At 55.1% G+C, this 25,798-nt stretch overlaps 2 protein-coding genes across 3 annotated transcripts; one reads left to right on the top strand and one right to left on the bottom strand.

Annotated features, from left to right (window-relative positions):
- Positions 1–7,010, bottom strand: snrpd3 (small nuclear ribonucleoprotein D3 polypeptide). The gene is made up of 3 exons (XM_052032079.1): positions 6,842–7,010; positions 1,866–2,058; positions 1–182 (listed from the first exon to the last, which is right to left on the bottom strand). Exons 1-3 carry the CDS (start codon positions 6,965–6,967, stop codon positions 121–123), a joined length of 381 nt encoding a protein of 126 aa, XP_051888039.1. The 5' UTR covers positions 6,968–7,010; the 3' UTR covers positions 1–120.
- gucd1 (guanylyl cyclase domain containing 1) lies at positions 6,969–23,574 on the top strand. 2 transcript variants are annotated; one of them, XM_052032077.1, is made up of 6 exons: positions 6,969–7,144; positions 11,429–11,513; positions 18,552–18,717; positions 20,543–20,634; positions 21,441–21,682; positions 22,265–23,574. In XM_052032077.1, the coding sequence occupies exons 1-6, from the start codon at positions 7,114–7,116 to the stop codon at positions 22,354–22,356; spliced, it is 708 nt and encodes a 235-aa protein (XP_051888037.1). In that variant the 5' UTR covers positions 6,969–7,113; the 3' UTR covers positions 22,357–23,574. The 2 variants fall into 2 exon arrangements, with proteins under 2 accessions (XP_051888037.1, XP_051888038.1); XM_052032078.1 differs by having other exon boundaries at positions 7,130–7,178.
- The last annotated feature ends 2,224 nt before the right edge of the window (positions 23,575–25,798 follow it).

Genomic DNA, 25,798 nt, shown 5'->3' with positions numbered 1-25,798 from the left:
TTTATGGAAAAAAGTTTATTGTCACCAGCCAGAACACAACGGACTCTGTGCACAGAATTATAAAACAACAAATACGTAGAGCAATCCTGGAAATCCTCTGTCCAGGTGAGTGGAAGGACCTCACCTCCTTTTCTGGAAGATGTTCCCTCGGCCCATACCACGGCCTCTCCCTCGCGCAGCCACTGTGGAGAGAAACAAACATCAGGGTCCAGACCTTCCCTTCCCGTCGGGCGCATCTCGAGCCCTCTCACACATGACCAAGCTCCCCTGACTTCACCCAGGACTGCCAGGGCAGGTACAGCCCAGGTGTGGTGCAGGGAGGGCCACATACAGAGTTCCCTCCTCAAATGATAAGAGTACAAGCAACAGGCGTATGCCGTGAGGGCCCCCAAGCCTCCAGCCGCAGGTCACCCATGGCAGGATCACAGCTGAACTACGAGAACACTTCCACAACCAAGCCCCACATCCCTCAGACCCCCGACTAACTGCCTGGATCATGTGACAGGCGCCGCTCTTCCTAATTAGCTGAACACATATTCAACAAGTAGCTGCTCTGTCAGTGACACAGCCCATCCAGATATGGATCGAAAAGCGAAACCCTTACCCAAGAGCCAGCAGCAAACTGACCTACCTCAGGGCTACCTGTCCCACCTTCCTCTCCAATCCTGCAACTCCCTTGGTGTCTGCCATTCCAATGGGAGTCCTCGGTGACCGAGTCTCCACAGCCCTCTTGGGTAGAGAATTCCGGAGACTCACCGCCCCCAGGTGAAATGTCTCCTCTCTGTCCTGAATGGTGGACCACTTACATTGAGACCCCCCCCCCCCAGCCAGGGGAATCCTCGCAGCATCTACCATCAACCCACATCACCGTTTTCACCTCTCATTCTCTAAAGCTCGTCAGGCCTCTCTCCTCATTGACCAACCCTCCCCAATCTGGTGAACCCCCAGTGCACTCCCTCCACTGGGAGTGCATCCTTCCTTAGGCAGGAGGCCGGGCCACAGTGGTCCAGGCAGGGTCTCACTGGGGCCCCGTCAGGTGGCTCCACTCTTGTCCTCAAATCCTTTCTTAAAAAAAGACCAACGCACTGTTTGCCTTCCCTCCTGCTTGTTGTAGCCCACATTAACTATCCATGTACACATGGGTCCCGCTGACCACAGGAGCGGTGTTCTCAGAGACGCCGCTTCCATCCACCCTTCACCTCACCCCTCGTGGTTCCCACGATCACCTTCCTTACATCAGACTCCAGCACTGTAGTCCCTGCTCCCGCCCATCACCCTCCCTGCTGCCTCCACCTTCACCCTCCTGACTCCATCTGCCCTGCATATCACCCACCTGCCTCTGCCCCACAACTCCACCCCTCCCCACCCGTACGGCTCTATCTGCCTGTCATCCTTCACCCCTCAGTCCACCAATCACCCAGTGGCCCCTGTCCTACCACTCCCCCTCTCCGCTTTATACCGGCCATCTCCCCTCTCAGTCCTGATGCAGGGTTTCGACCTGAAACGTCGACACTTCCTTCCTCCCCCACAGCTGCTGCTCGACCTGCTGAGTTCCTCCAGTGGACTGTTCACTCTGCCTTTTCCATCAGAGTGGATGGGATGATCCCACACTCCCACTGTACATTCCACCTGTCACCACCCTCCGGTCCAAACTGCCAAACATGTTTCTGCAGATGCTGTTAATCTGAAATAAAAACAAAACGCTGGAAACACTCAGCAGGTCAGGCAGCATCTGTGGAAAGAGAAACCGTTAACCTTTCAGGTTTGGATTGAAACCGCTTGAGGAATTCACTGCCTTCAGGGGCAGTAGATGGGCAAATCACATCAATGACATTCCCCAGGTGAGAGAGGACAGGCTCACCCACCTTGAGCTTTGAGAATAGCAGCCTTCCCTCGGCCAGCCCCCGTGCCCTGGTTTTTGTTCTTCATGCTCTTTAACATTGGCGCGTTCTTCAGCATGTCCGGTAAGATTAGAAAGCGGATCTTACTGCCACGGATGTACACTTGCTCCAGCTGTGCCACACGCCCGTCCCTGTACGTGACAGTGATGTTGGACATCTGGAGAGTAAAGGACAGGGTCAGTACAAGCACAGAGGTCACAGCATCACCCACTACAGACAGGCCGGTCAGGGGCAGAATGGAAACCCCCCATGGAATCAGTCGTCAGCCCCCTCACTGGGTGCACAGAACACCGGATGTTGAGAAGTTAATGGGAATTGGCAGCCTGTAGATCCTTCGGTGTGAAATGACAGCAGCACAAGACCACTGCATCCACCACAGTCCCGGAAACAGTGCCACAAAGCGAGTGTCGCCTGTGAAAAACTCCAGCTCTCCACCCTCAGAGAGCACACAGATAGGGCAGTTAGATTAGGGCGAGTCACTATCGAAAAGGAAACCAAACAAATGCTGGTTCTGCAGTTACCTCAGCTGTGGTGTGCATAGTGATAAGTACAACTCCAGGCACAGGACAATGGTGAATCTCACGGAAGGAATTGGCTGCATATGTCTCAGTGCTGATCTGGAGCAGACTGCACCTGACCAGAGACATCTGAACTACAGAGCCTGGGCCAGACTGTGGCTTCAATCACTGATATTCCAACACACAAGGTCCAGAGCACTGCAGCAAGAGGATCTCCAGCCAGTGCAGAGACTGCAATATAAGTATTATGGACTGGATTGCGAAGGGGATCAGAGGGAGAGAGGACTGAGACCTTGGGGTGGTAAAAATACAGTCACTGGATCAAGGCAGTTGAACACAGAGCTGGAGAGATGATCAGCAGTTGGCAGGTGATCTGGGGGTGGGGTGGGGTGTGGTGTACAGTGGCCGAGGACTTCAATAGGATGACCAATGGTGGAAGAAGCTTAAGAAACCACATCGAGGAGGCTGATGCCTCAGACCCTGTGGCAGTACCCAGGTAGGATGGAGTCCTCTAATAAATGCTTTAGTGTTTTCATGGAGCAGAGCTGGAGACAATTTCTGCCCATGGTCTTCTGCTCCAAAATGAAAATGGGCCTTCAAGTCCAGAGGTTTTGCCATCCTAGCTAAGTTTTGATCCTGGCACACCCAGCCCAAACAAAGACCAAGCCCAGTATGTGACAGCAATGAGGGATGAAATCAGGCAACTAAGAAACAGAGAATCAAAGAATTGCAGACCCCAGAAATTGAGACAGAATGCTGGGAATACTCAGCAGGTCAGGCAGCACCTGTCAAACCCTGTAAGAATTTTGACCGCTCCAATTAGAACAACTTTGATGAACAGTCACTGAGGTGAAACATTAAATATGCTGCTCAGCTTGCTGACCAGTGAGGAATGAGCAAGCTCTGTGCCCCACACCATTAACTTTTTGACTAATAAAATTTCGTCAGCTCACATTCCCAGAATCAGGGTCCAGCACCTCACCCGGGCCAAATGTCAGCACCCAATCTGTAAACAGGCAAACACTCCTCAGAGCCTACACAGCCTGACGAGGCCGTACTGCAGCCTCACAATAAAGTCAGCTCCAGGGACGGTGGCTCCAAACCACAGCAACTTGAATGAATTGGCTACATTCTGTGTTGGTCTGTCAGCCCTTGGTCCCTGACTCTTCCTCACCACACATCTCCCACCCTGTGCACACTCGCTACCTCCCCTCTACTCTCCTTGCATGCTTCCTCCCCCTCCAACCCAGGCTAAAAGTAGCAGTGTTGGTTAGAGAAGGTGATTAACACTAAAGTGAGGAAGGATATGAGCTCAGATGATGTGGAATCTGTTTGGGTAGAGCTGAAAAATAGCAAGGGCAGAGAACACTTGTGGGAGTTGGAATACAGACTTCAGAGCTGTGGTGATATTGAGGATGGAATTAGAAGCACATGCAATAAGTGTACAACTGTAATCAAGGGCAAGTTTAATCTACACACAGATTGGTTTTACCAATTTGATTAGTTCAATCAGCAGAAATCCCTGGAGTGTGTAGGGATGGTTGTCTGGACCACTACATTGAGGAAGTAACTAGACAGCAGACTGGGTAATGAGAAAGGATTACTTATCAATCTTGTTATGCAAAATGTCTTGGGGAGGGGCAACGCAATACAATAGAATTTTTCACTAAGGCAGAGAGTGGTGCAGTTGATTCAAGAATAGGATCGTGAATCTAGATAAAAGGCTAAAATGGATGGGAAATCATTACTTACAGGGTGGATGAGCAATGACAAGCATTTAAGGAGCACATGGGTGATCTACAACGATCTTCAGCACAAAGTTAAAACATGGGTCTTAACCACAGCTAGCGAGAAGAGTCAGGGAAAGTATCACATCCAAGGACGAGACGTATAAATTACTCCAAAAAGCAGCAAACCCAAGGACTGAGAAAAGTTTGGAATTCAGCAGAGGAGAACGAAGGATTAATGAGGTGGGGAAATACAGTACGAGTGCAGGCTTGCAGAGAACACACCAGCTGACTGATACAAACTAGATGTACACAGAGAAAAACACTACTGAAGACAAGTGTAGGTCCTTACACTCAGAAATGGGAAAATTATAACGGGGAACAGAAAAATGACAGAACAAATGAAGAAATGAAGGTGGGGGGGAGGAGGGAAGGTGGGGGGGAGGAGGGGAGGTGGGGGGGAGGAGGGGAGGTGGGGGGGAGAGATGGGATGGGGGATTGGGAGAGATTGGGAGAGATGGGGGGGAGGGGAGATGGGGGGGGAGGGGAGATGGGGGGGGAGGGGAGATGGGGGGGAGGGGAGATGGGGGGGGAGGGGAGATGGGGGGGAGGGGAGATGGGGGGGAGGGGAGATGGGGGGAGGGGAGATGGGGGGAGATGGGGGGGGAGGGGAGATGGGGGGGAGGGGAGATGGGGGGGAGGGGAGATGGGGGGGAGGGGAGATGGGGGAGGGGAGATGGGGGGAGGGGAGATGGGGGGAGGGGAGATGGGGGGGAGGGGAGATGGGGGGGAGGGGAGATGGGGGGGAGGGGAGATGGGGGGGAGGGAGATAGGAGATGGGGGGAGGGGGGGAGATGGAGGGAGGGGGGGAGATGGAGGGAGGGGGGGGAGATGGAGGGAGGGGGGGGAGATGGAGGGAGGGGGGGGAGATGGAGGGAGGGGGGGGAGATGGAGGGGGGGGAGATGGAGGGGGGGGAGATGGAGGGGGGGGAGATGGAGGGGGGGGGAGGGGGGGGAGATGGAGACGGGGGGGAGATGGAGGGGGGGAGGGGGGAGGGGAGATGGAGGGGGGGAGGGGGGAGGGGAGATGGAGGGGGGGAGGGGAGATGGAGGAGGGGAGATGGAGGGGGGAGGGAGGGAGGGGGGGAGGGGGGGAGGGGGGGAGGGGGGGAGGGAGGGAGGGAGGGGGGAGGGGGGGAGGGAGGGAGGGGGGGAGGGGGGGAGGGAGGGAGGGGGGGAGGGAGGGAGGGGGGGAGGGGGGGAGGGGAGGGAGGGGGGGAGGGAGGGGGGAGGAGGGGGGAGGGGGGAGGAGGGGGGGAGGGAGGGGGGAGGGGGGAGGAGGGGGGGAGGGAGGGGGGAGGGAGGGGGGGAGGGAGGGGGGGAGGGGGGGGGAGGGGGGGGGGAGGGGGGAGGGAGGAGGGGGGGGAGGAGGGGGGGGGAGGGGGGAGGGGGGAGGGGGGGAGGGGGGGGGAGGGGGAGGGGGGGGGAGGGGGAGGGGGGAGGGGGAGGGAGAGGGAAGGGGAGGGTGGGGGGACGGGGAGGGGGAAGGGGGAGGGGGGGAGGGGGAGGGGGGGAGGGGGAGGGGAATGGAGGGGGGGAGGGGGATGGAGGGGGGAGGGGGAGATGGGGAGGGAGGGGAGGGGGGAGATGGGGAGGGAGGGGGGAGATGGGGAGGGAGGGGGGAGATGGGGAGGGAGGGGGGAGATGGGGAGATGGGGAGGGAGATGGGGAGGGAGATGGGGAGGGAGTTGGGGAGAGGGAGATGGGGAGGGAGGGGAGGGGGGAGATGGGGAGGGAGGGGAGGGGGGAGATGGGGAGGGAGGGGAGGGGGGAGATGGGGAGGGGGAGATGGAGGGGAGGAAGGGGTGGGGGGAGGCGGAGGGAAGATGGAAGGGGAGGGGGAGATGCGGAGGGGGGGTGAGGATGGGGAGGGGGTGAGGGGGAGGGGGGTGAGGGGGAGGGAGGGGGGAGATGGGGAGGGGGAGATGGAGGGGAGTGAGGGGGGAGGCGGGAGGGGAGTGAGGGGGGAGGCGGGAGGGGGAGGGAGGGGGAGATGGGGAGGCGGGAGGGGGAGATGGAGGGGGAGATGGGGAGGGGGAGATGGAGGGGAGTGAGGGGGAGATGGAGGGGAGTGAGGGGGGAGGCGGGAGGGGGGAGGGGGGGAGGGAGGGGGGAGGGGGGGAGGGGGGGGGAGGGAGGGGGGGGGAGGGAGGGGAGGGGAGGGAGGGGGGGAGGGAGGGGGGGAGGAGGAGGGAGGGGGAGGAGGAGGGAGGGGGGGGAGGGGGGGGAGGGGGGAGGGAGGGAGGGGGGAGGGGGGAGGGGGGAGGGAGGGGGGAGGGGGGAGGCGGGAGGGAGGGGGAGGTGGGAGGGGGAGGTGGGGAGGGGGAGATGGAGGGGGGAGATGGGGAGGGGGAGATGGAGGGGCGGGAGGGGGGAGGGGGAGGGAGGGGTGAGGGGGAGGCGGGGAGGGGGGTGAGGGGGAGGCGGGGAGGGGGGTGAGGGGGAGGCGGGGAGGGAGGGAGGGGGAGGTGGAGGGAGGGAGGGGGGAGGCGGGAGGGGGAGGGAGGGGTGAGGGGGAGGCGGGGAGGGGGGTGAGGGGGAGGCGGGGGGGGAGGGAGGGAGGGGGAGGTGGAGGGAGGGAGGTGGTGCCGGTTGCCGGGGGTGGGGTGGTGAGGGGCCGGGGGCGGGGCGGCACCTGGCAGTTCATGTTGTCCTCGGCCTCGATCAGCTTGCCCCGGTAAACCTCGCCCGTGTTGGTCTCGCACGTCACCACGTGGCCCTCGGCCTCATGCAGAACCTTGATCGGGACCCCGATCGACATGGCGGCCGCTCCCTGCTCCCACACTGCAGCGCGCTGCCCGCCCCGCCCCCCAGACGTCACGTCCGCCGGTCCCTCGCACAACCTTCCCCCTGTGTCCGCCTCTGTCGGCGCCGGGCGGCCGGGGGAGGGACGGGGGCGGCCCCGACATGAAGCCGAGTGAGCCCGACATCCTGTCCAGTGAGTTAGCGGTCGGGGGGAGGGCGACCGGGAGGTAGGAGGTAGGAGGGAGAGAGAGGGAGAGGGGGAGAGAGGGAGAGGGGGGGAGAGGGAGAGGGAGAGAGAGGGAGAGGGAGAGGGAGGGAGAGGGGGGGAGGGGGAGAGGGGGAGGGGGGGGGGAGAGGGAGGGGGGGAGGGAGAGGGGGAGGGGGGGGGGGAGAGGGAGAGGGAGAGGGGGAGGGGGGGGGGAGAGGGAGAGGGGGAGGGGGGGAGAGGGAGGGAGAGGGAGAGGGAGGGAGAGGGAGAGGGGGGGAGAGGGAGAGGGGGGAGAGGGAGAGGGAGAGAGGGAGAGGGAGAGGGGGGGAGAGGGAGAGGGGGGGAGAGGGAGAGGGAGAGGGGGGGAGAGGGAGAGGGGGGGAGAGGGAGAGGGAGAGGGGGGGAGAGGGAGAGTGGGGGAGAGGGAGAGGGAGAGAGGGAGAGGGAGAGGGGGGGAGAGGGAGAGGGAGAGGGGGGGAGAGGGAGAGGGAGAGGGGGGAGAGGGAGAGGGGGGGAGAGGGAGAGGGAGAGGGGGGGAGAGGGAGAGGGGGGGAGAGGGAGAGAGGGAGAGGGAGAGGGGGGGAGAGGGAGAGGGAGAGGGGGGGAGAGGGAGAGGGGGGGAGAGGGAGAGAGGGAGAGGGAGAGGGGGGGAGAGGGAGAGGGAGAGGGGGGGAGAGGGAGAGGGAGAGGGGGGGAGAGGGAGAGGGGGGAGAGGGGGGGAGAGGGAGGGGGGAGAGAGGGAGAGGGGAGGGAGAGGGGAGGGAGAGGGGAGGGAGGGAGAGGGGAGGGAGAGGGGAGGGAGGGAGAGGAGAGGGAGGGAGAGAGGGAGAGGAGAGAGAGGGAGGGAGAGAGAGAGGGAGAGGGGAGAGAGGGAGAGGAGAGAGAGGGAGAGAGGAGAGAGGGAGAGGGGGGGAGAGGGAGAGGGGAGAGAGGGAGAGGGGGAGAGAGGGAGAGGAGAGAAGGAGAGGGGAGAGAGAGAGGGAGAGGAGAGAGAGGGAGGGGAGAGAGGGAGAGGGAGAGAGGGAGAGGAGAGAGAGAGAGGGAGTGATAGGGGTGAGAGTGGGGGAGAGAGGGAGAGAGGGGTAGAGAGAGGGGGAGGGAGAGAGGGGCAGAGAGAGTGGGGGGAGAGAGGGAGAGAGGGAGGGAGGGGGGAGAGAGGGAGGGAGGGGGGAGAGAGGGAGGGGGGGGAGAGAGGGAGAGGGGAGGGAGGGGAGAGAGAGTGAGGAGGGGAGAGAGGGAGGGAGGAGGGGGGAGAGAGGGAGGGGGAGAGGAGAGAGAGGGAGGAGGGGGGAGGGAGGAGAGGGAGAGGGGAGAGAGGGAGGGGAGAGAGGGAGGGAGGGGGGGAGAGTGGGAGGGAGGGGGGGAGAGAGGGAGGGAGGGGGGGGAGAGAGGGAGGGAGGGGGGGAGAGAGGGAGGGAGGGAGAGGAGAGAGGGGGGGAGAGGGGAGGGAGGAAGAGGGGGGAGAGGGGAGGGAGGAAGAGGGGGGAGAGGGGAGGGAGGAAGAGGGGGAGGAAGAGGGGGGGAGAGGGGAGGGAGGGAGGGGGGGAGAGGGGAGGGAGGGGGGGAGAGGGGAGGGAGGGAGGGAGGGGGGGGGGGGGGAGGGAGGGGGGGAGAGGGGAGGGAGGGAGGGGGAGGGGAGGGAGGGAGGGGGGGAGAGGGGAGGGAGGGAGGGGGGGAGAGGGGAGGGAGGGGGGAGAGAGAGAGAGAGAGAGGGAGGGGAGAGTGAGGGAGAGGGGAGAGAGTGAGGGAGAGGGGAGAGAGTGAGGGAGAGGGGAGGGAGGGAGGGAGAGGGGAGAGAGGGAGGGAGGGAGAGGGGAGAGAGGGAGGGAGGGAGAGGGGAGAGAGGGAGGGTGAGGGGAGGGAGGGTGAGGGGAGAGAGGGAGGGAGAGGGGAGAGAGGGAGGGAGAGGGGAGAGAGGGAGGGAGAGGGGAGGAGGGGAGAGAGAGAGAGGGAGGGAGAGGAGAGGGAGGGAGAGGGGAGGAGGGGAGAGGGGAGGAGGGGAGAGAGGGAGGGAGAGGAGAGGGAGGGAGAGGGGAGGGGGGGAGGGAGGGAGAGGGGAGAGGGGAGGGAGGAGGGGAGGGAGAGGGGAGGGGAGAGGGAGGGAGAGGAGAGAGGGAGGGAGAGGAGAGAGGGAGAGGAGAGAGGGAGGGAGAGGAGAGGGGAGAGAGGAGAGAGGGAGGGAGGGGGGAGAGGGTGGGAGGGAGGGGAGAGAGGGTGGGAGGGAGAGGGGAGAGAGGGAGGGAGGGAGAGGGGAGAGAGGGAGAGGAGAGGGGGGGAGAGGGAGGGAGGGAGAGGGGGAGGAGAGGAGAGGGGGGGAGAGGGGAGGAGAGGGAGGGAGGGAGAGGGGAGAGGAGAGGGAGGGAGGGAGAGGGGAGAGGAGAGGGGGGGAGAGGGAGGGAGGGAGAGGGGGGAGGAGAGGAGAGGGGGGGAGAGGGGGGGAGAGGGAGGGAGGGAGAGGGGGGAGGAGAGGGGAGGGGGGGAGAGGGGAGGAGAGGGAGGGAGGGAGAGGGGGGAGGAGAGGGAGAGGGGGGGAGGGGAGGAGAGAGAGGGAGAGGGGGGAGGGGAGGAGAGGGAGGGAGGGAGAGGAGGGAGGGGGAGGAGAGGGGAGAGGAGGGGGGAGGAGAGGAGGGAGAGTGGAGGGAGGGGGAGGGGAGGGAGTGGAGAGGGGGGGAGGGGAGGGAGGGGCGGGAGGGGAGAAGGGGGGAGCGAGAGGGGATGAGGGTGGAGGGGGAGGGGTGAGGGGGAGGGGAGGAGGTGGGGGAGATGTGGTGAGGGGAGGGTTTGGGGTGGGGAGGGTTTGAGGAGGGGAGTGGGGAGAGGCTGAAGGCAGGGGGGAGGTTCCTCGGACCTTGAGAGAGACTAGTGTAGAAATTGCAGGGCCCCTGGCAGATATACTCAAAATGTCCTTAGCCACAGGTGTGGTGCCGGAGGACTGGAGGGTAGCTCATGTTGTTCCGTTGTTTAAAAAAGGATCTAAAAGTAAAGCAGGTAATTACAGGCCAGTGAGCCTGGCATCAGTAGTGAGTAGAAGGTGTTCTGAGAGATCAGATATACAAGTATTTGGACAGTCAGGGGCTGATTAAGGATAGTCAGCATGGCTTTGTGCGTGGTAGATCGTGTTTAACTAATCTTGTGGAGTTTTTCGAGGAGGTTCCCAAGAAAGTAGATGAAGGAAAGGCTGTGGATGTTGTCTACATGGACTTTAGTAAGGCCTTTGACAAGGTCCCACATGGAAGGTTAGTTCAGAAGCTTCAGATACTAGGTATCCATGGAAAGGTTGTAAACTGGATTCGAAATTGGCTGTGTGGGAAAAGTCAGAGAGTGGTTGTGGATGATTGTTTCTCAGACTGGAGGCCTGTGACTAGTGGTGTGCCTCAGGGATCTGTGCTGGGGCCATATTTGTTTGTTGTCTATATCAATAATTAAATTTAAATTAAATTTTAAATTAACTTTTATTTACAACGTGGTAACAGGCCCTTCCGGCCCAATGAGTCCGCACCGCCCACTTTAAACCCATATTAACCTACCCGTACGTATTTTGGAATGTGGGAGGAAACCGGAGCACCCGGAGGAAACCCACACAGACGCAGGAGAACGTACAAACTCCTTACAGACAGCGGCGGGAATCGAACCCCGATCGCTGGCGCTGTAATAGTGCAATGATCCAGATGATAATGTGGTAAATTGGATCAGCAAGTTTGCTGATGATACTAAGATTGGAGGCGTTGTGGACAGTGAGGAAGGCTTTCAAAGCTTGCAGAGGGATCTGGACCAACTGGAAGAATGGGCCAGAAAATGGCAGATGGGATTTAATGCAGACAAGTGTGAGGTGTTGCATTTTGCAAGGACAAATCAAGGGAGGACATACACAGTAAATGGTAGGGCACTGAGGAGTGCGGAGGAACTAAGGGATCTGGGAGTTCCGATACATAATTCCCTGAAAGTGGCGTCGCAGGTAGACAGGGTTGTAAAGAAGGCTTTTGGCATCCTGGCGTTTATAAATCAAAGTATTGAGTATAGGATCCATGTTGCGGGGCCTAAGGCCAAGGGTCGGCAAGCAGGGTCCCAGGTTAGGGTTAGAGGCGACAGCCGGGGTCTGCAGCACGGCAGCGCTGTCCCCAGTCTGGGTGGAGACGGCGGTTGTCCCCCCGAAATTGTGGCTGCCTGCACCGCGGGCATCTGCTGGTGAGTGGGGAATGTGACGATTGGTTCGGCCTGGTGCACGCTGCAGCTTTTCTCAGGTCCTGCCTTCTCCTGTGCCCCCTGCAGGTGACCTGGTTCAGCTGAACGTTCCAGTCATCCAGCAGTCGTTTCACTGGGATTGTGGGCTTGCCTGCTCCAGGATGGTGTTGCAGTAAGTAGAATGGTTACAGCGCAGAAGGAGGCCCTTCGGCCCATTGTGTCCGCACTGGTTCTGTACCAGATCAACTAATTCCACCCTCTATCCACTTCCCTGCTGAGGTCCCCGGGGGAACCTGACCCCCTCACACCTGCAGGCTGCACACACTGCATACCCTTGGGGGTTTTCACCCATTTCCACACCCTCCCTCCCAACCCCACTTAAACTCGGATGAGTTAGTGGAGAATCTGTTTCTCAGGATTTGTAACTTGTGTTCCTCGTAAACCTCGGCTGCTGGAGACAAATGCAGGAGGTGATGATGGAGTACGAGGGTGAGCCTAATGCAGGCAGATGTAGAGACTTGTACACAGCAGTGTCGGGAAGTTTCCCTGCTGAGGTTCATAACTTCATGCAGTGTAGTACAAGACAGATTGCTGGCTAAACCACGGTGTGGGATGGTGACACTGGATCAGTCATCTCCGCCACCTTTATCAAGGAAGGACTTTGGAAATACTCACAGAACATAGTGACTATACTTGACATGTCAGTTCACTTTGCAAACATTTGCCACCTTCTGCAAGTAAAGTATTACAGAGCGAAGGGGGCTATTCCTGTCCAAATAGAAAATGGGCAACAGAGTGGAAAGGGGGGCAGTGGATTAAAAAACCACGTACTGGAAAACTAAAATAAAACAGAAATTGCTGGAAATATCAAAGACCCTTTGCCGTAAGGTTAACTCTATTTCTCTTCCACAGATGTGGCCTGGCCCGCTGAGTATTTCTGTCATTTTCTGTTTTTATTTTAGAATGGCGATGTGAGGTTTTATTTGAGCCTGAAGGGGGGTGGGAAGTGTGGGGTTTCCCTCCTTAAAAAAATTGTGAATAACCCAGACATGCTGGTCAAGGGTTTCAGAAGACAAGCGTGTAGATTCATTTTGGAAGGGCAGTGCATAAGACAACTAACCAAACAGTAAGATGTCAAACAGGAACGCTGGAAGAACTTGGCCAGTCAAGCAGCATCTGTGGTTAACCTTTGGGTGAATGACCCTCCCTCAGAACTGCCTCGGGTGACACACAAACAGAGTCGGGTCTGTACGTTAAATCCTGCAAGGTCAGAGTTGTACGGCATAGGAAACAGGCCCTTTGGCCCAACTCATCCATCCTGACCAAGTTGCCTACCTGAGCAAATCCGATTTGTGACAGGACAAGTTCAGAAAATCATTGAAGTAAATGGAATCCCGTGTTTATCAACAGAGGAAAGGAGCACAGGGGAGCTCTGCTTAGCGACTGGTTTGGCCTCGGCTGGAATTGTGTTCAGGGAGGATGTCACGGACTCGAGGGGCTTGGACTTGATGCAGCCCGTGCTGTTCTTTCCCGTGGGCTCTGAGCTGTTCTCCCTCATGTGCCCATCCACTTCCCTTTTGGAAGCTGTGACTGGACACCATCCTCCAGGCTGTGAGGTTAGGTTCAATACCACTCCCTGTGTTAAAGGGTTATCCATCTGTCCTGCCTGTCACTTGGTTTCTGTTCCGTCGTTCCTGCACTATTTGCAGATGGGGGCAGTTTCCCTCCATTTACACTATGGAAACACACCACGATCTTGCTGAATCCTAACAAATCTCCTCTCCACCTTGATGCAGGGTCTTGACCCGAAACATTGACCCGAGGCACCTTTAGCCTCCACAGATGCTGCTTGACCTGCTGAGTTCTTCAGTGTTGTGTTTGTGTTCTCTATTCCAGCATCTGCAGTCTCTTGTGTCTCCTCCCAACCTTCCTTGCTCCAAGAACAATGCACCCAGCTTTTCCTGCCTAACTTTGGAGCTAAAATCCCTCTCCCAGGGACCATTGTAATAAATCTCTCACCCTCTCCAAACCCTTAACGTCCTTCCTGCAATGTGGTGACCCGACCTGGATGCGTTACTCCACTTCTGGCCGAACTGCATCTGATGAAGGGTCAGTGCGCTCCCATACTCTGCTCCTCTGTGTAGCCCCAGATCCCACAAACTCCACTAACCTCCCTCTCAGCACGTCCTGCCACTTTCAAAGTTTTATGCTCATAAACCTGAACAAATGCAAATTTGTTGTTATCTGGACATTTTGAAATTCTGCCCTCCATACCCAAGTCTGAGATCATTCATTTTGCTTTAAAGAAGAGCTGTGGTCCTCGCCTGATACTGGGGGCAGTACCGTTTCTCTCCTTCCAGTCTGGAAAACATGCCCTCTGGAACTCTGCTGTTGATGTCAGCTCCTCACTCCATTCCCCAAAATGTCAGGAATTGGATAGTAATGAGGAATTTCGGGGATGTGAAGAGATGGGAGATGTTTTTGTTGGGACAGAGATGGTTAGTGAGGAGATTTGATAGAATTGATCAAAATCATAAAATAGAAGTGGTAGGAGAGCAGAGCGGACGGGGGGATGGGGGAGGGAACAGAGGGGCCAGGGGGTGGGGGGGGTTGTGCGGGTGGGGGGGGTGGTGCAGTCGGAGGGGCTGGGGGGGAGGTGCACGGCCAGAGGGGGCGGGGCGGACGGAGGGGCTGGGGGGTGGGGACAGAGGGGGTGGTGGGGCCAGAGGGGCCTGGGGAGGGGGACAGGGGCTGGGGGGGGCGGGTACGGGTGTGTGGCCGGAGGAGCCGGTGTGAGGTGACGAGATGGTTTACCCGCAGTAAGCCTGTGATCTGGAACACGCTCCCTGATGGAGTGGTGGGCAGGGGATCAGTGGGGGACAAACAACGGAGGGGAAGAAGCAGAGGACGATGAGCAAAAGGTGAAACGAGTTTGCCGGTTCCCTCAGTCAATGAAGGTGGCAGGGCCCGTAGCTGTCTCCTGAGCTCGTACCGTTCTCCGCTGCTGCCAGTGATGCTCCATTCGCCACCTCGCGTTGGACAGAAGACTTGATTGGTTTACTGTCACTCTTCAACGATTTGCCTCATCTGAACCTGATCCATCTTTCTCTGCTCTTTCTGTGCTTGTGCTCTGGAATACCGTGTCTAGCTGTCTCTCCACAGTTACTGACTCCTGGTTTGACTGCTCTCCTCATTGCTCAGTTGTTCTACTGTAGCTCGGCTAGTGTTGTTCTACCCAGTCTCTCATTCCAAACGATGTGACATCAGAGTGCAAGATGAACATCTGCCCTTTGTAGTTAAAGTGACTTTAATTTAGCATGATTGCACAGTTTAACCTATTTTTCTTATCCGTGGTATGCCAGTATTTATTCATAAAGCCTTTTAAATGCAAGTGTGTATTTTGAGATTTCTGCTCCTCACAATGCAAGGAATGGAAGAGATGGATGATTTAGACAGATTGTTATCTCTAGCTTTATTACAATTATGCCAACAAACGTACAAAAAGATATACCGTGCAAGTGAGCATTGACATCACGTACGCAGAGATCTCATGACTCCCTGTTTACTGACCAAATGTAACGAGCCTCTTCCAGTCACAACACAGGAGGCCACTTGGCCTAGTATCGGCTCCCAAATCCGATCCCACCCTCCTGCACCGGGACCATAACGGGCAGGTCACAGCTCTTCAAGCACAGCTCCCGGTACTGTTAAAATCTTTCTCGAAGGGTGCTGGGAAGATCCTGTGATCGTTTTGAAGGCAGAAGTAGATTTGTGATGGGTTGACATAGGTCTTCAGGATTGCAGAGCTGACATTGCAGTCAGATCAGCCATGAGCTCATTAAATGCGAGCGCAGGCTGGAAGGGCTGAGTGGCCTCCTCCTGCTCCTAATTCATACTTTTTTTTATTTTATTTTTTTATTCTTTTTTTATTTTATTTTATTTTTTTCTGCTAGTTAGGACAATGTCATTAAAATATCTAGTAATGTGTCACTCCATTGCAAGCATCATTCCAGTCACAGTGTTCCCTGCCACTTGACCAGCTTTGGACCTGATCTGCCACTTTCCCTTGGGTTCCATGGGTTTTATTTTAACGATCGGCCTGCTGCACAGTTTCTTATCAAAAGACTTGGTGCTGCCTCACAGCTCCGGAGACCCGGGTTCGATCCCGACTTCCGGTGCTGTCTGTGTGGAGTTTGCACGTTCTTCCCATGACTGTGTGGGTCTCCCCCCAGGTGCTCCGGTTTCCTCCCGCATCCCAAAGACGTACGGCTTGGTTAATTGTCCACTGTAAGCTGCCCTAGTGTGTAGGTGGCTGGCAGGAGAATTGATGGGCACATGAGAGAGAACAAGTTAGAGGGAAGTAAAGGGGAGCTGGCATACTCAATGGGCTGAATGGCCTCTTCCTATATTGTAAGGGAATAAATATATGGAAAATCCATATTGATACAAGATGGACCAAACAACATCCGAGCTGTGGTGCTGGAGACCTGGTGCTCCAGAACTGGCTGTGCCTCTCACCACACTGTTCCAGTACAGTCACAGCACTGGCACCTACCCAGCAACAAGGACAATTGGAGGCACAGAGACTGCGGACGCTGGAATCTGGAGCAACACATAATCCGCAGGAGGAACTCAGCGGGTCGAGCAGCGTCTGTGGGGAGGGGAAAGGGATTGTCGACGTTTCAGGTTGAGGCCTTGCGTCAGATCCTGGTGCAGATACTGCTCGACCCTCCGTTCCCCCAGCAGATTTTGTTGATTGACGAAAATTGGCCAAGTGTGTCTGTTCGTAAAGCATCACAAATCCAATCTGACTAATTATTGTCCAGTCAATCTGCTCAGCATCAACAGAAGGTGTTATCAACTGTGCTCTCAAGTGGCAATTATTCGCCACTGACGCCCCGTTTTAGTTGCTCCAGGACCACTCCATCAACATCCTGTGGGTCACCAATCAGAAACTCAGTTGGGCAAGTCACATGGATACTGCAGATGCAGGAGAGGCTCAGAGGCTGGGTGTCCTGTGGTGAGAGAGTCGCTTTCTGCCATCTCAAGGCCATTCCACCATTTACAGGTTAGCTACATGATGGAAGACTCTCCAGCTGCCTGGCTGATGCAGCTGCAACAATGCCAGAGAGGCTGGAGGCCATCCAGGGTAAAGCAGCCCATTGAATGGCACCCCATCCATCACCTTACCAACTCATTCCCTCCTCCACTGACGCACAGTGACTGCAATATGCAGCAGGCTGTACCTCCCGAAACCACACAGGCACTGTAGTTCCAAGGGAACACCACCACCTGCAGATTCCTCCCCACAGGTGCAGCTAGTGGAACTGCTGTCTCACAGCACCAGAGACCCGGGTGCAATCCTGACCTTGGGTGCTGTCTGTGTGGAGTTTGCACGTTCTCCCTGTGACCGTGTGGGTTTCCTTCAGGTGCTCTGGTTTCCTCCCACATCCCAAAGATTTGTAGGTCAGTGGGTTAATTGGCCGCTGTAGATCGCCCCTAGTGTGAGGGGTAGAGTGTGGGGAGGGTTGATGGGAATGTGGGGGGAATAGTGTAGGGTCAGTGGTGATGGTCAGCACGGACTCAATGGGCTGAAGGGTCTGTTTCCGTGTTGTACTTCTCTGTGACCATTCTGATTTGGAAGTACATCACCATTTCTCCAGTACGGTTGTGTCTAACCTAAGGAAGCTGCCCGGGCAGCACTGTGGGAGTACCTTCACTGGCTGGGCCGCTCACCACCCACCTCCCCGACAACCAGTTCGGTCCGGTAAATGACACCCAAACCCCCAAAAACACAAATCTCCCACCCCTCCCTCTCCCCACAAATCCATACCGACCACCTCTGACTGATCTGGTCCTCACCATCCCTTCGAGTCAGTGCCGTTGACTTGCCCACCACTGAAGTTGCAAGCACTGTAATCACTGAGTTGATCCCTCCTTTCTTAAACAACAGCACAATGTTTGTTGTCCTCCTGCCCTCTGCCCCCACCCCTGCAGCCAGGGAGCATTGAGAAATTGCAATCACAGCCCCTGCAATTCCCTCTTGTTTTAACAGCCTGGGATAGGTTTTCTCCAGGCCTGAAGGTTTACCCACCCAAAGATGTGGGAGCCTCATTCACATCCACCCACAGATTACCCCTTTGATTCCCGATCCTCTTTGCTATATAATGCACTGTTGTAATATCCTTGGATTTCCTTTGACGCTTACCTTCCAGTGAGCTTCCATTGTCACGGTCACAATGTTCTTTACTTTCCTGATTTCCTATTCAGTTTCACTCCCTTGCTTTCCGCCATCTTCCAGGCTTTCTGCTGCATTACACTCCCTGTGCCTGACACAGGCTTCCCGGTTCTGATGAAGGGTCTTCGAGCTGAAACATCTGCTCTTTTCCTACAGATGCTGTCTGATCAACATAAGTGTTTCCAGCACTCTCTGCTTTTGTTTAAGCTTCCCGCTAATCCCACTCTCCAAGCACCTCGTTACCCAGGGGTCCAGATCGAGCAGACCCATCCTTCTGAGGGAACATGTTGCCTTGAATGCCTCCCAATGCTCTGAGCTGGATTTCCCTTCCAGTGTCTGTTTCCAGTCCGCTTCTGCTGAGTCGTTTCACTTCAGTAACGTCGGTCTTGCCCAGATTTAGAAGCTTTACTCCTATCATCTTTGTTCTTTTCCGTAACTATGCTAAGATCCGTCTGAATTGTGATCACTGCCACTGCCACAAAACTGCTCTTCCACTCGTGCACCTTCCACTTGCTCAGCTTCGTTCCCGAAACTAGCTTCCCTAAATTCCCATCTTTCTTTGACTTTCCAGGTACTGGCTAGAAAGTTCTCCTGAAAGCTTTTTACACGAACTATAACCTCAGTTAATCTCAGGGCATTTAAGATCTCCTACTGTTACTGTGCCATTTCTCCTGCATTTGTCTGGTTTGCTTGCAAGTTTGTTCTTCTCCCTGACACTGTTTGCTCAGTACGGGTGTCCCCCACATTATGGAGGGGTTGTGTTGCTGGAAAACAGTCTGTATTTCTGTAACACGGACCCCCTTCTCCCATCGAATCCCATGTTATAAGCGGAGATCCATTCCTATAGAATATTTTTCTCTCATATTGAGCCATTTTGTTGGTGATGACTGGAGCTGGGTATCTGATGCTACCTCAGCCTGGCATGTGCACTGGTAAATCCCAGCTGTAACCCTTCCTCTCACCTTTGTAAAGGTACCTCCACCCTGTGAGTGAGGAAGAGTTCCAGACTGCCTGCTGGAGACTGCAGCTGGGTGAAAGTGTCTGGACAATTGACCTGGCTTATCTGATGCAGCAGTTTGGTGTTGTGCACAAGTTCTGCACACAAACCCTGGGAGTGGACAAGGGCTATCGATACCAGGTGAGCTTCCCATCACTTAGGGTTGGGAGGGGAGGAAGGGGTGGGGTGGGGCACTGAATATACCTCGTATTCCAGCTATCCCTGATATCTTTGCCTTCCCCTGCAGTGCATTCAACCTTTCTTCAGTCAGAGGTCTCTCCCTTCCTCAATCACGCTGCCCTGCTGGATTGTGTGTCCACAGAGAACAGAGGGACCTAGGAGTACAAGTACATGGTTCCCTGAAAGTGGCGTCACAGGTAGACATGGTGGTGAAGAAGGCATTTGGCTCGCTGGTCTTCATCAGTCAGGGCATTGAGTGTAGAAGTTGGGATGTTACATTGCAGTTGTACAAGATGCTGGTGAGGCTGCATTTGGATTATTGTGTTCAGTTTTGGTTACCCTGGTATAGGAAAGATGCCATTAGGCTGGAAAGAGTGCACAGGAGATTTACAAGGATGTTGCCAGGACTCGAGGGACTGAGTTATGGAGAGAGGTTGAGCAGGTTGGGACTGTTTTCATGGGAGCGTAGGAGAATAGAGGTGTATAAAATCACGAGGGGCATAGATAGGGTGAACGCGCACGGTCTTTTTCCCAGCGTTGGGGAATCGAGAACTAGAGGGCAAAGGTTTAATGTGAGAGAGGAGAGATTTAATAGGAACTTGAGGAGCAACTTTTTCACCCAGAGGGTGGTCAGTATATGGAACGAGCTGCCAGAGGAAGTGGTTGAGGCAGGTACATTAACAACATTTAGAAGGAACTTGGACAGGTACATGGATAGGAAAGGTTTAGAGGGATATGGGCTAAACACGGGTAAATGGGACTGGCTTAGATGGGAATCTTGGTTGGCATGGCCTAGTTGGGCCGAAGGGCCTGTTTCCATGTGGTACGAATCAATGACACGGACCCTGCAGCATCGTGCCCTCCCCCAGTGGCCCAATTCCTGACTGGTTTTAAGTATGAAGGCAGGCTGATCAACCATGGGACCGACTCGTTCTCTCCCCATGTTCATGTATTCACCTGGTTTCTGGCGGCAGCTGACTAACAACCACAGTTACATTCTTCTGCCCATTCCAAAGTCAGTGCTCGCTCCGTACTTATTGTTTCTGGCAATGCAGAGGAAACTATTGACTTGTGAACTTACTAACCCACCCAGCCACGAGTTCATCCAAGTCATTTATATACATCACAAACAGCAGAGGTCCCAGTACAGATCCCTGCGGCACACCACTGGTCACAGACCTCCAGCCAGAATGAGTCCCATCGACCACTACCCTCAGTCTTCTATGAGCAAGCCAATTCTGAATCCAAACAGTCACCGTGGATCCCATGCATCTCAATCTTCTGGATGAATGTCCCATGAGGGAGGCTCAGTATTAACCATTCTTCATGCTGAGGATGGTTGCTGAATGGAGATGTGTGTGAACTCTCGCACCTTCCTATTCTCAGAGATTCCTCCTGTTGGTCTGTGCTCCTTTTCGTCCCCTTACTACTGCCAGAATCCTTCCCTGACCTGGCCCCACTCTGTGTTGACATACTGCATGTCATGTCCATTTGTAGGGGTGGGCAGAGGATTCCTTGCCTTTCTGGGGGTGACCTACTGTCCGATCAATCAGTGTGTTACTGCATTCACAGGATACCTGGCCAGTGAACAAGCACTAGCAATATCAAAACAGAAAATGCTGGAAATACTCTTCCAACTGAAGAATTATCTCTGTTTCTCGTCCTGACCTGTTGAGTGTTTCCAGCATTTTCAGTTTTTATTTTAGGTTTCCAGGATCTGCAGTTTTGATTTTCATGTCCGGCCGTTGCCTTTAATGATCTGAGCCTTGCCTTTTCCTTTCCTCAGTCCTTCTATCGGAAGCATTTCGACACTGAAGAGGACCGGGTAAATCAGCTGTTTGCTCGTGCAGCAGCAAATTGCGTTAAAGTAGAGAAAAGGTAGGTTGTGCGCAGAGGACAAGTTGGACTTGACTCCGTGACGAGTGACGTTGAATCCAGGCCTGTTTGTTTCCAAGTGCCACGGAGGGACCCAAGGATGTTCCGAGTGTCTACGCCTGCTGCTCTTTCTACACATCAGCCCAACATCTCACGGCACACATGTGCACACATACCCTAATTACTAACCATCCCAATAACTGTCCACAGCTCTCCTGACTTCTCTGGTGTGCTTAACCTTTCTTGTACAATTAAGAAGACCCATCCTAAAAAAATCAGATCCACAGCTGTGACCTACGGGAAATTCACAGCATCAAGTGGGACATCAAAGGAGGTTCCTTGTAGTAAACAGCGCAGTGATCGCATACAGACTAGTACGGGAACCTCATGCTGACCAGCTAGTTTAGAACCACAACCTGCTCCTCCCTGATTGCTGTACAAACACCCATTTTCACTTCCACTGTTTGCCTGTGAGAGGAAGCCCTTTAGCTCCAAAGTTTTACTTTGAAGGGATGTGGTCCTCAGGGAGGGCTACCCGTGGACCTCAGGTGCAAGAGCAACAGGGATCCTTTGTACGAGACAAACGGGCACTGTTCCTGCGGCGGTGCTGCAGCTGCTCTGGTGCTGCCGAGGTCTCTGGGGGGAGGTGACCGGCGACCTTCGGCGGGCTCATGGTTTCCAGTGCACTGAACCGGACGACGTACTGTCTGCACTGCTCACAACCTTGCACAGTACCGGGGCTGGGCTTGGGCCTCTGGGTGTTCTGGCCCTTCAGTGGAGACTGAAATGATTTCTCTGCCCCAAAACAGGTCTGTCACCATTCAAGAGATCCAGGACCACCTGGCCCAGGGTCACGTGGTGGTGGTCCTGGTCAACGCCGTCCTGCTGGTCTGTGACCTCTGCTCAGCTCCACTCAAGTTCTGCTGCCTCCTCCCCATCGGTCAGAAATGCTTTTGCAGGAAGCCAGACTATCAGGGACATTTTATTGTGGTGTGTGGCTACAACAGGAACTCTGGCTGCATCTTCTACAACAACCCAGCATATGCTGACAGTAAGTGGAGCTGTGGGAGGGGGAACCATTCATTGTGACTGTCCTGTGGGACCCCGGGTGTACACAACGTACGGGAACCTTCCATTACCGGGTCACGGCAGCCGATTGCAACGAATGAGAAACAGTTGGAGTTTTACTCGGTGTTCAGCCTGTGCTTTGGGAGTGTTTGATGGGAAAATGTAAGGGTTTTGTGCCTCAGTGTTAATCCTTGTGCGGGACACAGAGAACTCCCTTTCTCCTGGGACCTACTGACGGGTTTGGACACTTACCACCTGAAATGTTGGACATTAAATGTACCAAGTGGATAGCAAAGCTGCTTCTGGTGAACATTAATGGTTTCTCTGCAGGGCTAATTGTGAGGGAAGTGTTTCTCAGTTTGCCATCTTCATCTGCTGGGCTGTTCCCTGCTCTCATGTTAAGTTGATCACACTGCAACAAGTCCCCGTAGCTCATCAGATTCCGACCTGGCGAAGAGGTTTCCGCTGTCAGTGTGACCTCCCCCAACAGCCGGGGGAAGGATCAGAATTAGCTCACAGTGGGCGATGTCTAACTTCAAACACGTCTCCTCTTTCTGCTTCACAGGAGTCTGCTGCACGTCCGTGAGTAACTTCAACGAGGCCCGCATGAGCTATGGGACAGACGAAGACATCCTGTTTGTGTACAAGGACAGCTGATGGCAGCGCTGCCCACAGGACCTTCTCTCCACCCACAGCACTCTAAGGATGTAGGAACATGGTACATGCCTGCGTTGCACAGAACATGCCCAATTCCACTGCTGCCCAGCACCCACAAACTGCTCCCCTCCTCCCCTTACCGATGGTCATCGAAAGGGATCTGTGTGCGACGCTTCCTGTGGGAATTCCTTCCCTTCTGCTCAAAACGTGCCAATGAATCTCTGGGAAAACGCACCAAGGAGAGGAGTAACAACCCAACCTGGTGCTTGTTCCCCTGCTGCCCTGCTGCTTACTCACTGAGCTAAACTGGTTTCAAAGGCCAGAGTCAAACCCATTTCCTTGTTCCCGAATCTTCTGTGAAGGAAATAATTTGAAATCTGGTAAACACTTTGGTTTTGTATGCTTGGAATGCTGCTGCTTGATTTTTGGGTGGGGTTGTAGGGAAGGTGGGAACCGTCCGGTACAGATTTGATGTGGTACAACATAGAATCTGGCTCCGTCTCCTGCCGTCGTCCTTCCTGTGTGACCTTTAATTGTGCTGGTGTCCTTGTCACTGGTGAGGCTGAGGGCTGTCAGACTCGGCAGCCAGTACGTGGCCAACTGAAGTATCAGGCTTGGGGATGGGCATTAGGAAGGACTGCACCTATATCCTGTGCATATGGTGGAGAACTGGAGTGCCTTGACCATTAACAGGCCCTTACTGACACTGGCTGCCCATCCACAGCACACTGTGGAGCAGCCTCCAGCCCTGGCCACCAGTGAGTGAAGGGGAAACATCCTTGCCTTGTCCTGGGACAGGATGCCCTGGACCCTGCACCCTTCCTGAAGGTGTAAAGTGCTAAATGGGATGCGTTTGTGTATGTCAAATCTGCTTAGCAAAAGAAAAATCTCCTCTCACTTCAGAGAGAGGACAAATCCCCTACACTGGTCTCACCACAGTTCAGATTCTGCCCTGATCCCCACCTGTCAGTCCATGTCTCAGTTCGGCAGGTCCTGTGTAACCACTAACTGGACCCCTGTGATGCCTGCAGGGGATATCGGACACACCTTGATTAGGATGGCGGATGTGCTTACGAATTTCTTTCAGATTTAGTTCTGTGGCTGTATTGATGCCATTTATCCACAAACATTTCTCCTTCATGTCGGTGATGCTTTTCTGGTTACGGTGACATTTACTTCACTATCATGGGTTGAATTAAAAGGTGATTTGGTAAGTTCTCCGGGCTATTGGATGGCTGTCTCATTTTCAGCACTTCAGTGAAGTTCAGGGGCGGTGTTGCTCATCTGTACAGAAAACTCCCTCAAGGATTGGTCCTGATGTCCTTTGACAAAACAATGTGGGTTGAATTTTAAAATGGAAGCAATTCTGTCTTTTATCACACGTCTTCACTGCCCAGTGGGCTGCACACCACCTGCCTCGCCTTTCTTTCCTTGATGGCCATTCATTATTGCCCTCGCGGATGGTGAACTACCATGTGGTGAAGATGCCCCCACACTGCTCCAGGATGGCTGGCTCTGACTGCAGATTGGGTGTGGGCAGCCCCGCTCAGCCGAACTGCAGACAAGCAATAGCTGATTGCACCATCCTCCTGTGTCCAGGGCGATTTGGACGAGTTGGAACCAGTTAAGGAAAGATAACAAAAATAGCTTCAGTTCGCACCACAGTTCTCCTCCCCAGCCACCAGCTTCATCCCTTTAACCTGGGGCTGAGCCAAACCAGCCACAAGCTCGGTGCTTCCAACACCACGTCCCCTCAGGCACACGGTCCCCTGCTCCCCCTTTGTAACATTGCCTATCACAGTCTCTGCTCTTGTTCACACTCTTGCCTTTGGCACCTCTGACCTGAACTGTTCATCGTCACAGAGTCACACAGCACGGAAACTGGCCCTTCGGTCCAACTTGAACACGACAACCAAGGTGCCTACCTGGGCTAGTCCCATTTGCCTGCATTTGGCCCATGTTCCTCGAAACCTCTCCGATCCGTGTACCTGTCCAAATGTTGTTTTAAACATTGTACCTGTACCCGCCTCCACCACTTCCTCTGGCAGCTCGTTCCACAGTACCCTCTGGGAAAAACTTGCTCAGGTCCCCTTTAAATCTTTCCCCTCTCACCTTTGCCCTCTAGTTAGACTCCCCAACCCTGGGAAAAAGCCGGTGACCATCCACCTTATCTACACTGCTCATGATTGTATAAGGTCACCCCTCAGCCTCCTGCGCTCCAGGGACACAATGCCAGCCTATCCACTCTCTCCTTGCAACTTAAATCCTCCAGTCCCAGCAACATCCTTGTAAATCTTTCCTGCTTATGACATTCTCCTTGTAGCTTGACGACCAGAACCGCACACAAGGGCGGTCTCGCCAATGTCTTGTACAGTTGTAACGTGATGTCGTGTACTCCATGCCTGACTGATGAAGGCAAGCGTGCCAAACACCACCTCCACTGCCCTGTCACCACTTTCAGGGAACTACGTCTCTCTGTCTGCAACACTCTCCCGGGCTGTGTATGTTCTTCCCAAAATGCAACACCCTCACACCTGTCGAATTAAATTCTGTCTGCCATTCCTTGGCCCAATATCCCAGTTGACCTGGATCCCAGTGCCTGCTGCACTACCAATTTTGGTGTCCTCTGCAGATTTACTAACTATGCCAACTTCATTGTCATCCAAGTAGTGAATATAGATGACAAACAACAGTGGCGCACTGATCCCTGTGGCACACCACTGCTCTGAATAACCACCAGCTGACTCCTTCCACCAAGCCAATTTTGTATGTATTTGGTTAGTTCACCCTGGATCCCATGTGATCTAACTTTCTGGACCAGCATCCCATTTGGGACCTTGCCGAAGTCCACGGAGACAATGTTTACCAGCCTTTCCTCTTCAGACCTCCTGGTCACCTCTTCAAAAAAGAAATCAAATTTGTGAGACGAGATTTCCCACGCACAAAGCCATGCTGACTGTCCCTGATCAGTCCTCGTCTTTCCAGATGCAGAGGGATCCTGTCTCTCAGAATATCCTCCACCACTTGTGTCGGGCTCACTGGCCTGTAGTTCCCTGGCTTGTCCTTGCAGCCCTTAAATAAAGGCACAACATTAGCCACCCTCCAGCCTTCTGGCACCTCGCCCATGGTTAACAGTGATACAAAGATCTCTGCCAGCAATTTCTTCCCTGGCTTTCCACAATATCCTACGATATTATTTGGTCAGGCCCCAGGGATTTATCCACCTCTAGGCACTTTAAGACCTCCAGCACCTCCTCATTTGTAACGAGGACAAGTTCCAAGACATCACTATTCCTTTCGCTGAAATCCCCAGCTTCCATGTCCTTCTCCATGGTAAATATTTAAGACCTGTGGCTCCACATAAACAACCACATCGTTCCTCAAGGGGACCTGAACAGCCACGGCGAACTGCTCTGCTCTCTGTCCGAGAGAATTCAAGCCC

Source organism: Pristis pectinata, chromosome 17, assembly GCF_009764475.1.
Source record: "Pristis pectinata isolate sPriPec2 chromosome 17, sPriPec2.1.pri, whole genome shotgun sequence".
Taxonomy (NCBI): Eukaryota; Metazoa; Chordata; class Chondrichthyes; order Rhinopristiformes; family Pristidae; genus Pristis; species Pristis pectinata.
Note: the sequence above shows the minus strand (reverse complement) of the source record. Positions and strands in the feature narration are given on the sequence as shown.

What these genes read in the sequence shown, in the direction of transcription:
- snrpd3 (XM_052032079.1), bottom strand. Translation starts at nt 6,967, where the DNA reads ATGTCGATCGGGGTCCCGATCAAGGTTCTGCATGAGGCCGAGGGCCAC. An exon ending in AGGACAACATGAACTGCCAG is followed by an intron (nt 2,059 to 6,841) that starts GTGCCGCCCCGC and finishes TTTACTCTCCAG; the next exon opens with ATGTCCAACATCACTGTCAC. An exon ending in TGCTATTCTCAAAGCTCAAG is followed by an intron (nt 183 to 1,865) that starts GTGGGTGAGCCT and finishes TTCTCTCCACAG; the next exon opens with TGGCTGCGCGAGGGAGAGGC.
- gucd1 (XM_052032077.1), top strand. Translation starts at nt 7,114, where the DNA reads ATGAAGCCGAGTGAGCCCGACATCCTGTCCA. An exon ending in TGCTCCAGGATGGTGTTGCA is followed by an intron (nt 11,514 to 18,551) that starts GTAAGTAGAATG and finishes ACCTTTGTAAAG; the next exon opens with GTACCTCCACCCTGTGAGTG. An exon ending in TGCGTTAAAGTAGAGAAAAG is followed by an intron (nt 20,635 to 21,440) that starts GTAGGTTGTGCG and finishes GCCCCAAAACAG; the next exon opens with GTCTGTCACCATTCAAGAGA.